The sequence below is a fragment of the Sinocyclocheilus grahami genome, unplaced genomic scaffold, assembly GCF_001515645.1.
Source record: "Sinocyclocheilus grahami isolate Dianchi unplaced genomic scaffold, SAMN03320097.WGS_v1.1 scaffold98.1, whole genome shotgun sequence".
Taxonomy (NCBI): Eukaryota; Metazoa; Chordata; class Actinopteri; order Cypriniformes; family Cyprinidae; genus Sinocyclocheilus; species Sinocyclocheilus grahami.
The window spans coordinates 4,109,800-4,123,851 of record NW_015505277.1 but is presented as its reverse complement, the minus strand read 5'-3'; the positions used below and the strand labels follow the sequence as shown (position 1 = coordinate 4,123,851).

The window sequence follows — 14,052 nt, the reverse complement described above, 5'->3', positions numbered from 1 at the left end:
AGGGTCTCTAGTTTGACCACAAACTGCTTTTCCATGTGTAAGAACTACTCCGGTTCATATTTTCCAAGCCCAATTCCGCCATCATGTGAACAAAGTAAGTGACTACATGATCTAATGCACTTAAAAAGAAGAAGAAAAATTAACAAGTACTGCAACATGACAAATAGGCGTAACTGAAAAAACACAATACAAAAATATAGCAACAACAGCGCAAATAAGCAGTGAACAGTTAAACAGTATGTAATACTCTTTTAAAATTATAATTAAATAATTATAATGAAGTGGAAAGACATTACCCTGTTGAAAAAACCAGCATATGCTGGTTAGGTATGTTTTGACGCTGGCTTAAGCTGGTCCTTTGCTGGTTTAAGCTGGTCCTTTGCTGGTTTAAGCTGGTCCTTTGGTGGTTTAAGCTGGTCCTTTGCTGGTTTAAGGTGGTCCTTTGCTGGTTTAAACTGGTCCTTTGCTGGTTTAAGATGGTCCTTTGCTGGTTTAAACTGGTCCTTTGCTGGTTTAAGCTGGTCCTTTGCTGGGACCAGCTTAAACCAGCATCCCAGCGTCGAAACATACCTAACCAGCATATGCTGTTTTTTTCAACAGGGTAAGTGGACAAAAAAAGTCATAGAACTTAATCATTAAGATTGAATGAACGCATTCAGTTCAGAATATAGGCCTATTCGTTAGGCAAAGTTAATATATGTCCTCCTACGTTAACTTTCATAATGACCAGCTGAGGGACTCCAAGTATGTATAAAATCAGTTTTTTCGCAACAGGTGATCTCTCCGATTTAACTTATTGCTTTGGACATTTGGATTTGTTCATGGAGGTAATTAAGTACTTAATTTGAAAATATTTAATAAATAAGTAATATTTTTGCTGGTCAGTTGCACTAAAGAGAGCTCCAAATCATAACAATGATGAAAGCCTTGACTTTAGACTCTCTGTTTGGCCAACCAATGGCAGACAGGTGGAGCCACCAACACCATTATTACATGCAGCTGCATTTAGTGCAGCTGTTGGTACAGAAATTACATGCTTAATGAAAACATGAATAATCAACTTGACTAAGTAATGGAACTATTAAAGTAGACTTGCCAACATAAAGCTCTTCTAAATCTATCAACCTAATTCCAAAATTTAATCCATCCTATTCCCAGCTGAGCTCTCCGCTTGCATGCAGAAACATTCTTCCAGTTGCTCTGTTCTCTGAAAACAATCAGAGGCCCCTGCATCCTGTCTGAAGACATGCATTCAAACCAAAACAGTAACTGATGTTAGTGAAGTCTTTATCGGTCAAGACACTGGGCTGAAACCCTTCAAGCACTAAAATGATGCGTGTTGTTAACACACAGCATGATAGGCTATATTTTGCAATGGCAGGCGTCCAATCTGTGCAACATCAAAGAGCAATCTAGGACACAGCTATCCCAAGCTGTGAAAACATCCTTATAGTGATTCTGTGGAATTCATTCTTGGAAGTGAGCATAGAAAGACGTATAGCTTTAGATTATGCGAATAACGAAGAACCAAAAGTATTCACTTCCAACAGACAGAGAAAAATGGCCTTTTTGAAATGGGCAGCATACCAAAAACAACACAAATCATTTGGATATGATCTCGGCATGCTCTAATCAGAAGTATTGTGAAAGGCGCCGAGGGAGAGGTTTAACCAGCATCTTCAGTGTGATGCTCCTGGGAGTGAGGACTTGTGAAACGCAGTTTGCAGCAGTATGTGGTGAGGCCCACACTGAGAGAAAAGCCTCCCGGGTGTGCCAAGGGCATCTGAGTTTTGTGGCATTCATTGCCCATGAAAGCTGCTGCATAAGATACGTCAAACTTTCAACGATTACTCACAAGATGTGCACACACATACACACACACACACACACACACACACAAACATACTTGTAGAGACAGGTAAATATCACAGGTGAAGGTATCTTCAGAGGTTTTTTGATGCCAAATAGTGTTATGGGTACTCTGAAACTGCTGTATTCACTCTACAAACTAACAAAATGTATTGTTTTTAGCTTAAACAAGTATATGCTAACATTAATGGTGCAGGACTCCCCATCAGTTTTGGGGCTACTTACTTCTAAGTTACAAGCTAAAGTTGTTCGATACAGTCAAGCTATCATTTAGGAAAAGTATTTCAAGAATGAAAAGAGAGAGAGAGAGAGAGAGAGAGAGAGAGAGAGAGAGAGCAGTCAAGCTATCATTTAGGAAAAGTATTTCAAGAATAGAAAGAGAGAGAGAGAGAGAGAGAGAGAGAGAGAGAGAGAAGAAAAAGAAAGTTCAAATGATTAAGTGACTAAATTTTTTTTGGTTTAAATGAACTGTCCAAACAAGCCAGTTGTCATTTAGTTCTCATCATCAATAATGAGATTTTTAAGGAATAACGACTAAAATTGCAATCTTTTCCTCATAAAGCTTTCAAATATAGCATTCAAGCAATTTTTTAACCAACTTAATATGGACAATTACTATCCTGTGATTCTTTATTCATTTATTTTTGTGTTCTTGGAATGACCTAAAATATGTTCTATAAGAGCATTCACATTAAGTTAAAAAAAGTATTTCGGAATGTTCTCAAAACCTTTTTTTTTTTTGTTGGTTATGTTAACATTAGAACATAACATAAAAAACATTAAGGGAATGTTCAATTTGATCATTTGGCAAACATTATGAGAACAGTACTTTTGAAAGTTCTGAACAATCTTATGCTTTTGAACCACCTGAAACAGGCAGCAAGTAACAAAAAAATAAAAGAAAAATCTAACCTCCAACTAAAATGTTTTAGAAAAATGTTCCATGAACAATGTATGAATAACGTTTTTGGGGTTAACGTTTTGATAACATTATTAAAATGAAATAACTTTGAACTAGCGTTCTATTAACATGCTTGGAAGAATATTTGTTCATAACTTTGTGCGAACCTTGCCAGAAAGTTCTGAGAACATTCTTGTTAGCTGGAAACATGACGTGAGTAAGCAATGGTTATTGAATGTACAATTACTTTAATATTGTGCCTGTACACCAGTATCTCAATTTTATTGATTTTTATTTTTTTTTTTTTTTACATTTTAAAGTACACTTTTTAAATACAAACTTCATTATGAATAATATTTTTTTTTTGATTCAACAGTATTTTGTGCCAACATCAAGGACTGTCGGGTTATGATTTGCGCCGGACGCAAAATAGTTTTTCAAATGGGGGCCCAACAAAAATGCTCCACACCGCATTTTACAGAGACTTTTACAGAGACTTACAAACGTTGCATTGATGTTGCAATTGCATGAAGCTTTTCTCAAATTATACAGAGAAATTCTACCACTGAGAGTTATGGCAAAACATGCATGTGGTATGAATCTTCTCGTTGCGTGCTTTATGTACGTACAACATGAACATGTGGTGTAACATATGTGGCATATGGATCAGAGATCTCTATGCTCTGGTGGGAAAAAGGGGGGATGTACGGCAAGAGTATCGCTGACAAAAACATAACTCAGAGACCCCTGACAGCCGTGTTACTCCATATGAAACAGCGCTACGCTGCACTCAGCACCGCGTGACCTGATGTGTCGCATGTGCTGTCGTTGAATGAATCACTTTTAAAAGTCACAGAACTGATTCATGTCACAACAGGGATTCAAGTTAACTGTAGGTGTCTTTTTTCGTCTGATTTTTCAGCAACAGCGCTTTCAATATCCAAAATAATAATAATGGTGTGCAAAGGGAATCACATGCGTGTTCTTCCTCAGGGGCCAGCTGTCTAGGAAAGATTAAAGACTTGGATTTCTCCCACAGTTCTCTGAGAGCTGCAAATCGGCCAGCTGTTGCTCACTATTACACCATGCATTTTGGACGACTTCCCCTTTAAATGACCCAAAAGAGCCGCAACCGAATGTAATGCTAATCCGTTGCATTCGCTGAACTTCCCCATGCGCGGTTTAAATGCTTAAATGCTAGCAAAACAGCACGTGACTGGATTCTGCCGGAATGCTAATAGGCTGTATTTGCGCTGTCAAAATGTCTAAACCCCTCCTGAATAAATCTAAATACATAGATGTACATAAGTAGGACATTAGTAAAAAAAAATAAAAATTTTAATCTTATGATATAGCAAACATGTCATTTTTGATGACTGAATGCTAGAATTGTACAGGCCTCTTTTAGATTGTATTTATTTAGCAATTTACTTGACTAAAGTATCACTTAAATGTCTTAAAACATGTCCCTGGTTATGCATAAACGCTGTTAACATTATATATACGCTCTCTCTCTATATATATATACACACACACACATTACATTTTCAAAAAGTATGAACTAGCCTATTCCATAACTTATCATCATCTAAATTGTCTCCTTTTTACTTTATCTTATCTTTTTTGTGTGTTTGTCAGTAGAGGGCAATCTTAAAATGTCAACACGTTTATATAAGAAGCACCTTGTAGTTTTACAACTTCAAGCACAATGAATTAAGATGCCAAAATGCAATTACACATTATGTATCTGATAAAATAATCTTTAAAAATCTGTATCTTTAAAAATCTTACAGAAATTATACTTGAAAACCACTCTATTATTGTATTAAAAAACCCACCTTATTCATAATATGACCTAAATTGCATTTTCATTGGTTTCCGTGAATAACAGCTGCCTGACAATTTCATATTCATTCTGCATTTGTCATAATTTGACATTTTGCATTGTCATTAGCCATAATTTCAGCATGTCTTCCGATGAGTGACGCAAATTCTAAATTAAACATTCTATTAAAAATCGAAGAAACCTCTAACACATTAATTTTGAGAAGTGAGACTTCCGATTATTTTTATAGACTCTTCACATCCTCTTGTGGGTAAAAAATGACTAAATATATATACATTTTCTTTCTTCAGAATGTACTGAATGCATTAAAAATAAATAAAATAAATGCATTAAAATATTTTTTTAAATTCTTAAAATAAAAAAAATTAAAAAACAAATAAAAATATTTATTTATATTGCGTATAAAGTATTATGATTATTTTCACATTATTTTAATCATAGGACAGCCCTAATAATATGTATTTGATCATTTTAAAGTAGTAATCTTTTATAGGTTTCATAGGTTTAACAAGACAAAATCTAAATCTTTCCAACAACCCCTTTTGAGGCTTTAAGCAGACAAAGTTACAACATTCACAGCTGAAATGGGCATTAGTTTCATGCCCATTGGGATCTAATGTTTCAGCATGAATGCAGTAGATGCAACTATCAAGAGACTTATGCACTGGCCTCATTTATGTAATCAGAAAGCTTTGCTAACCTCGAGAAGGGGATGAAGGATAAGACTGAAGAGATGAAAGCCTTGGAAGTTTGAGTCATGGCCTTGGCCAGATGGGTTTTATTTAGAGCTCTTGCAAACATTTGGAATCACTGTTAACATATTTCCCCGAACTGTGTAAGATAAAAGGTGCAAATCTGTGAGTCTGACGTTGTTGTATTCAGTGCCGCTATTTGCATTGCATATTATACATGCAACAAATCTAATTTATTTAAGCAATTGTAGTTTGCATATTGATATACTCTCAATGTTCCAGAAATGAAATACATTTAAACATAAAAACACAATTGTGGAGGTTTGCAAGTACAAAACAAACGGTGAAAGTTTTATGTGGAAACTACATCTCAGTCTTTCATTAAGATCATATTACCAGAGCACTGCAAACTACCCAATTTTAACGTTGATTATGTGACTAAACCATAACCATAAAGGATTAGGCGTTGTCTGCTTTGGAATTTCTGGGTTGGGCCGTTTCCAAATGTTCTTCATTCAAAACGAATAAATACTATTTTTAACATAATATTAAAGGAATAGTTTACCCAAAAATGAAAATTGGCTGAAAATTGAATCACCCTCAGGCCATCCAAGATGTAGATTAGGCTCTTTCTTCATCAGAACAGATCTGGAGAAATTTAGCATCACTTGCTCACCAAAGGATCCACTGCAGTGAATGGGTGCCGTCAGAATGGAAGTCCAAACAGCTGATAAAAACATCACAATAATCCACAAGTAATATGCACAACTTCAGTCAAGCAAAAAGCTGCATGCTTGTAAAAATCAAATCCATGATTAAGATGTTTTTAACCTAAACCCGTGGCTTCCTGCTAAAGTACGAGTCCTCTATCCAATATTGCTTTCTCCAGTGAAAAAGTAGTCTTTTCTGAATCAGGAGAGAAATATGCACGGATCTGTTTACAAGCAAATCAACAGTCCAAAGCATTTCTAAACAAATATGCTGGTGCATTTTGATGTGTGAGGACAACAGGGGATGAACTTTTTCACTGGTGAAAGCATTATGGCCAGAAGCAGCAGTTTAAAGTTAAAATGTCTTAATGATGAATTTGTTTCTTATACAAACTCACAGTTTTTCACGTCACAAGATATTAATTGATAGACTGAAGTCATGTGGATTACTTGTGGATTATTGTGATGCTTTCATCAGCTGTTTGGAGTCTCATTCTGACGGCACCCATTCACAGCAGAGGACCCATTGGTGAGCAAGTGAAGAAATCTTACATTTCTCCAAATCTGTTCTGATGAAGAAACAAATGCATTTACATCTTGGATGTCCTAAGGGTGAACTATTCCTTTAATGAGTGAATCAGCCATTGCAGTGGTTTTTCAGGAACTAAACACCTCAGGAAGCAGGTCTTCATATTTTAATAAGTCACATTTTTTAAAGAACAGTGGTTAATTTCTCTGTATTTCATGTTCCTGAGAAAAGAATGAGATGTGATGTCTGCTAAATATTACGTGTTGAAAAAAATCAATGGTTTACAAAAAATATCTGTTTCAAATCGACAGCACACCAATGTTGCATTTTCCCGCTATTGTATAATTCATGTTAGCATGATCACTTCAGCTATGCTTTCAAACATGTGGTTTGCGTGAACCGTTTTGCCAGAGCAATCGCATCCCATTTTATATGTTTGTGAGCTAATTTTCTTGGGTATGTTCATTGAGTATAAATGATTAGACATGTGTAATCAAAGAGTATGAATGTTTATGCGTGCTTAGACATGCGCATGTAGTAGTGTGTTTATGAAAGGGCACGTGCATGTGCTTTTCTTGCATTTATTTTTAGCATTAATCCCCACCACTGAGTTGCATGTATTTGTTTAGCACTTTCATCCTAATGAAGACAAACAAAATAAATCCAGAGAAGTGCCCAAATATGACATTCCAGAATTGCTCAGAAAAGTACACGTTAGTGCTGAGATATTTTATATTTGTTTTTACCTCTATATTTGTTCTCAAAAAAGCAAGTGATTTACGTGATTGTCCTTTGCTAAAAGTCTTGGCTGTCTGTCAGCTCACCGCTTTCTGACCAATGAGATGCAGGGTGGCTAAACACGCCCACTGACCGTCTCCCTGAATGAAAATCACACTGATATTTGTGACCCTCTTTCATATGCTGCCAAGAGCAAGTTGTGATTGGCACACAATTATGTTGTTTGTTTTTAAGTTGACAAATAATCATGCAGGTGTGTTTTAGTTTATTCTGTGTGAACATAGTGTACAAAGTTTGAATTTAAAGTAACATTTTAATTTGTTGCCAAGCACTGATCAAACAGTGTGGGCATTTTATCAGTTGGTTGTGATGACCTTGACTGTGATGATCAAACAGGAATGATTTCCCTAACATAAATCTTAAAAATCTATCAGAAATGTAGGAATAGTCCGATTTAAACGGCAGGAATATTGCCAACATTTAACTAGTAGTTAAGTAGTAATTAAGTAAGTAAATAAAGAAATAAATAAAAAATGTATTTCATGATATAAAAGTCTACCACACAACTTTGACAGAAGTCCTTGATTATTTTTAAGATTTAATATTATGCCTAATTACAGTCATGTAATTCAGTTTTTAATATTTTTCGACACTTTAAATGTTTTTTAAACAGTCTACAGTTAATTGGTGTAACTTTTGATTAAGAATGACTGTAATGTAAAAAATGAACCATTAAAAGAGCGATTTAAAAATATTCATCATAATTTATTTTTAAAACATGTTTGTCATTTGCATTAACAATGTTTTTTTTTGTTGGTTTTTTTGCAATAACTTAATATATTTAGAAAAATGACAATGAATTTAACAAAAAAGAAAGAAAGAAAGCAAAAAGAAAAAAAGGGGGGAGAAAGTCCTTGAGAAATTGATTTGCTTGTAGACTCTCAGGGGCCTCACAACTTCACAGTCTTGTAATTGTAAAAGTGATGAGTAAGTGTGGGGGTTCCTGGCCTTTTATTGGTCATATCAGGCCTTACCCCGCCTCTCTCGACCAATAGAATTTCACTGATTTGCATGCGGTCCCGCAAGGGTGGATAAAGACAAGCTTGTAGCGGTACTGATTTAAACTCTTGAGAGAAACTCTGGACACAAGTCATCTAAAGCAGCTGCTACCCCCAACTAGAATATTAACCTGTTGTAACGCTGTAAATACCCGGATCTCAACGACTTTTACACTTAATTTAATAAGTTCTTGCATCCGTGATCATTCTAATTATATGAACATGGGGAGAGTATGCAGCGCTTGTTTTATATCTTGGACGTTTTTTGTCTACATTTCCTCGAGTTTTGCAACTACGATTGAGCCGAGTGAATTTACCACTTTTAGTAAGTATAAGCTTATTTGATTTATAAAATCATAGAATGAAACTTGTTTATAAAGTTTAAAAAGTGTTACAGTTTCCGGTGCCTAACTTAGAATATTTTGATGGGGAAGTCGAATAATCAATATCAATTTACACAAATATCAGAAAGTGATGACCACTTAAATTATGTACGAAACATACCTTTTATTGCATTTTAAATTTATACTTGTATAGCCTACTTCATCTTTCTATAAATTTGTACTTTTATGTATCAGAAGATAATGTTGGATGCTGCAAAATATTAGGATATAAAGCAGTTTTCATACAGTATTGTATTTTAAATTTATACATTTTATATATTTAAATATGATTTATATACTATATTATTATTTTTATGTCTTAAAAGACCATGTTTGGTTTCTGTAAAAAAAATAAAATCTTGTTTTTATTCATCTTTTGTATTTTTAAGTAGCATTTATTATTCATATGGCACTTGCAAATTATCTTTATTAACTTTTACCTTACAAAATATCTTATGAAACTTGATGATTTGTAAACATTATCTATAAAACTTAATTTCTTTGAAAAACAAATAGTCTAATTTGTTGACTTTTAACAATATGGTAATTATCAGGTCAAATGGTTGTTTGATATGGAGTCAATATAATGCCACATATATATGCAAAATAATAAAGTTTTGCAAAAGAAAATTATGTTTTGTTATTTTCTTGCTCAAAGCTCAAACTTGACTGAAACGCAAAATAAAAGCAGCGTTGCAAATAAATTAGTAGATATGGCCATGGAAAATATGTATTGCAAAATCATTGCTTTTGTGCTGTTTCATTTATATTTTGCAATTCTTTATTTTTGTTTGCAAAACTTATTTTTTTCTCGCAATGCTTCAGTTTCTTTTGCAATTCTTTATTTTTGTTTGCAAAAAACACATTTCTTTTTTCTCAATACTTTTATTTTCTTTTGCAAAACTTTATTTTCTTTTGCAAAACTTTATTATTTTGCATATATATGTGGCATTTTATTGACTCCATAGTTTGAGACTCTGTTTATATGCCAGAAAAGTCAGTTATGAACACATATTGACGGACTTATAGCGAAAAAAATTTGTATGTATAGTCAGTTAAGCACCGGGAAAGGATCCAAGCCTGCCATTTGGAAATAATACTTCGTATACAAAATAAGGGAAAAGTATAAGCACATGCAAGATAATCTTCTTTACAACTTCAATAATTAAAATGTTTATAAGCAGCTTACAAGTAAAACGTATTTAATGTAAGCAGCACTTACTTTGCTGGCTGTTAAACTCATTGTTGATCTGGTTTTGGACAGATAACATCATGGACAATGGCACAGAATGGATGACGGACTTCAGTGATATAGAGTCCAAGTTTTCCTTCAGGACCAGTGAAGAACCTGAAGACGATCTGTGCTACATAGTTCCAGGTCAACCCGAAACCATCAAAGAATGTAACTTCAATCCAGACAACAAGACTTTCGTAGTTATTCACGGATGGACGGTGAGTGCTTCTACAACACTTGTTGACGATCTTGAATTAATGTGCAAAGCACTCCAAACCATGACTCCAATGACTTCATCTCAGGTTACGGGTATGTTTGAAAGCTGGGTTCCCAAACTGGTAACAGCCCTGTATGAACGAGAGCCAACAGCCAACGTGATTGTGGTGGACTGGTTGTCCCGCGCGCAACAACACTACCCTACATCAGCCGCCTACACCAAACTAGTGGGGAGGGATGTGGCCAAGTTTGTCAACTGGTTACAGGTATGTCAAACACTCGGAGATGGTTTGTTCTACATCAAGGTGAAGAGCATCTGATGAAGATATAGAGTTTGTTTTATGCAGTAAACTTTATCTTGTCTTGTTTCTTCAACCAGGCTGAGATTGACTATCCTTGGGAGAAGCTCCATCTTCTGGGCTACAGTCTTGGCGCTCATGTAGCAGGAATCGCTGGTCTTCTCACCAAACATAAAGTTAACAGAATCACAGGTAACTTGATGTTGTTTATTTGGGTGTCAATTTTCTATTTTACCATTCGAGCCCTTAAATGCAAAGGCCAACCATTAAAATGGACCAATCTTCTTGGATCTTCAGGCATGGATCCTGCTGGCCCTAGTTTTGAGTATGCAGATGCCCAAAGCACTCTTTCTCCCGATGATGCCCTTTTTGTGGACGTTCTTCACACCAACACCCGTGGTTCCCCAGATCGCAGCATTGGGATTCAGAGGCCAGTGGGCCACATAGACATCTACCCCAACGGAGGAACATTCCAACCCGGCTGTGACCTCCAGAACACTGTGTTGATGGTGGCCACCACTGGTTTAAGAAGTACGTTCCCACTGTCCTCCTCAGAAGTTCTTAGATTTCAACACAAGCTTCAATGTTTTTCTTGGTTCTCCACAGACATGGATCAGATTGTGAAGTGCTCCCACGAGCGCTCCATCCACCTGTTCATCGACTCGCTGGTGAACCAGGAGCAAGAAAGCTTTGCTTACCGTTGCAGCTCCAAAGACAGCTTCAACAAGGGCATGTGCCTCAGCTGCCGCAAGAACCGCTGCAACAAGGTGGGCTACAGAGTCAACAAAATTCGCACACGCAGGAGCAGCAAGATGTACATGAAGACCAGAGACATGATGCCATATAAAGGTGAAGGGCACCAAAGTTTATTATAATATATATATACAGTGGGTACGGAAAGTATTCAGACCCCCTTAAATTTTTCAAATGTATTTTATATTTTATAAAACAGAAATAATATAAAAATAAAATAATAAATTATATACATTTTACTCCAATAATAAAATTAATTAGTATTATGTTATTAGATTTTTTTAGAAAATTGAGAATACATAAAAATATATTTTTATATTTATTATTTGAATAAATTCGTTTTTATTTGTTTATAATGAAATAAATGTAAAATGTATTTTATATTTTTAAGCATGAAACATCAATATTTTATTTTTAGTGGTTTTTAAAAATCTGTTCTAAATATAATCATCTTTCCTCAGTTTTCCATTATCAAGTGAAGGTCCACTTCTTCGGCAAGACACAATTAAGCTACACTGATCAGCCCATGAAGATCTCATTGTACGGAATCCATGGCGAGAAGGAAAATATCCCCTACATTATGTAAGCTAGTAGCATTTCCTGATGGATATGTCAGGACTTAGTTCACATTAGTTCTAAATTAAGCGAAAATGCAATGTTAAGATGTTTATCAAGAAAGATCCAGAGACTTTTCTTTGGTTTCAGTGATTTTTATGACCTTATGTAGCAGAAATCAGTTCGTGCAACTATTTTAGACCATGTTTTGATTCAGATTGGATTCCGTCCTGTGCTGAGATAACAGAGAAAGTGATAGAGATGGTTTTTGCTTCCACAGGCCTGCTTTGAACACAAACACCACAGTGTCTTTCCTGCTGACCACGGATGCGGACATCGGAGAGCTACTGATGGTAAAACTTCTCTGGGAGAAAGACACCCTCATTAGCTGGCCATGGTGGAACCCCGATACCTTCCACATTCGTAAACTACGCATCAAATCAGGAGAAACTCAGTCTATGTAAGCAGAGAGACATGTTTTTAAAAAAAAATTATACCATTTTATGGATTATATATTATTTCTGCCTTAATACACAGTCTTTTTTTTTCATATTGTGCATTTTTATTGCATCACATTTTATTTTTGTTTTTTATTTTATACCCTTAAAACTTGTGCAGAATTCAAAATGTATGTGTTTTTTAATCCAGAATCATCTTCAGTGCCAAAGAAGGTGAATTTTCCTACCTTTCCCGTGGTGGCGAGGCCGTGGTCTTCGTGAAAGACAAAGAAGCCCAGTCGAGCCGCAAAAACCAGAGGTAAATTTCCACTTGCTGTCCATCCGATCTGTTGACACGGCCCTCTAAAAGTGGCCTTCCCTGTTCAGTTATTATGTTCCTGTTTTATTTGTTGTGGTGAGTTTTGTTTGACTAAACCCTTTGCACTTTACACTGGCAGATTGCATAAGTTGAAGATGCATGGAAGTTCATTCAAACAGAGCACCGAGTAAAGACACACGTCATAATCCACCTCTCCTGGGATCTGGCACAGAATCTGCCAGGGAAAACTGGATCGATAGAGACTAACCTCTCCCAAAAATCCGGACTAGTAACCTTCACCCAAATTCAGAAACACATCCTGCAAGAAACCACATCTTGAAAACGTTGCTGCTGTGCAGTTTTAAAACAAAATAATTACTTTGGATACCACTCGAGACACATTGCAGGTCATCTGAGATCTGGCTAGACAATCTTTACTACGTCTTTAATCCATAAAAATAATAATCAAGTCTCTATGCAACATATTTATGCAAGTAATCAGTTCCAGTCTATCTAAAGATGACTTGCACTTAGTTAAAAGGATTGGCTAGTTGCCCACCAAAGAGACTCTTCTTTTGGAGAAAGATGCCACTTGAAACATGTTACCGTTTGTTTGGTTTATCAGTATTACTCTTGAAATTCCACTTAGAGACTAGGTTATTCAGCTGTTTTGTTGGGTTGTACTGTAAATTAGGTTTTACCGAAGCAGTTTACTAGCTATGCTAATCCTCTTTACTTCAGTTCCGAAAGTAAAACTTTTAAGATTTTTCTTTGTTGCAACAGAAAATCAGTCTGAATTAATTATTTTAACAAAAAATGGGACCAAATCCTCTCTCTGCTGAATCAAGATGAAATGATTACTGTAAATATTTTTAATTGTTATTATATATACTTACAAACGGCTCTTCAAACGTCTACCTTTCTTTCATTTCTTCGGTTATTGTGTCTGGCAAAGGTCACTTTAAAGGCTTTGCCTCCCTTTGATTCAGTATTGTTTGGTAAAAGAGCAAAATCAACAAACGATTCTGCCACTTTTTTTTGTTTTGTGTGTGTTTTTTGTCACCTCCTTCAATTCAGTTTTGTTTGGTAAAAGCAAAATTAACAAACGATTCTGCCACTTTTGTTTTGTTTCTCATCACCCCCTTCATAGCAACTTTAGTTTACACATGAGCCAGCCAAGAAGTAAAACAAGATGCATTTGATCTAAGAAATGTTGACAGTTTTCCAGGCCTGACAGGGTTGACTGCCCCACATAATAGCCACAAATACACCAAAACTGTTCCTTTTTCCTATTTATTAAATGTATATATTTGTATATTAGGCACATAATATATGTATTCCATGTTTCTGAAGTGTTCTTGCCTTTTCTTTTGAATTCTGTAGCCTCTCTATTTTTATAAACAAAAGTTGACTGATTGAAGTCACTTGAAGGAAATGAAATGATCAGTTGTGATCATATGAATCTATAAGCCGTGCACTGTATGATGTCATTTTAATAAACATTGTTACGGTA

General features: G+C 35.4%; 1 protein-coding gene across 2 annotated transcripts; it reads left to right on the top strand.

Annotated features, from left to right (window-relative positions):
* Nucleotides 1-8,397: 8,397 nt before the first annotated feature.
* LOC107588078 (lipoprotein lipase-like) lies at nt 8,398-14,052 on the top strand. 2 transcript variants are annotated; one of them, XR_001609538.1, is made up of 11 exons: nt 8,398-8,668; nt 9,991-10,178; nt 10,263-10,442; nt 10,556-10,667; nt 10,773-11,006; nt 11,082-11,324; nt 11,690-11,810; nt 12,064-12,243; nt 12,432-12,539; nt 12,679-13,155; nt 13,189-14,052. XR_001609538.1 is itself a non-coding variant. In XM_016276085.1 (10 exons), exons 1-10 carry the CDS (start codon nt 8,560-8,562, stop codon nt 12,728-12,730), a joined length of 1,527 nt encoding a protein of 508 aa, XP_016131571.1. In that variant the 5' UTR covers nt 8,398-8,559; the 3' UTR covers nt 12,731-14,052. The 2 variants fall into 2 exon arrangements, 1 of the variants encoding a protein (XP_016131571.1); XM_016276085.1 differs by having other exon boundaries at nt 12,679-14,052.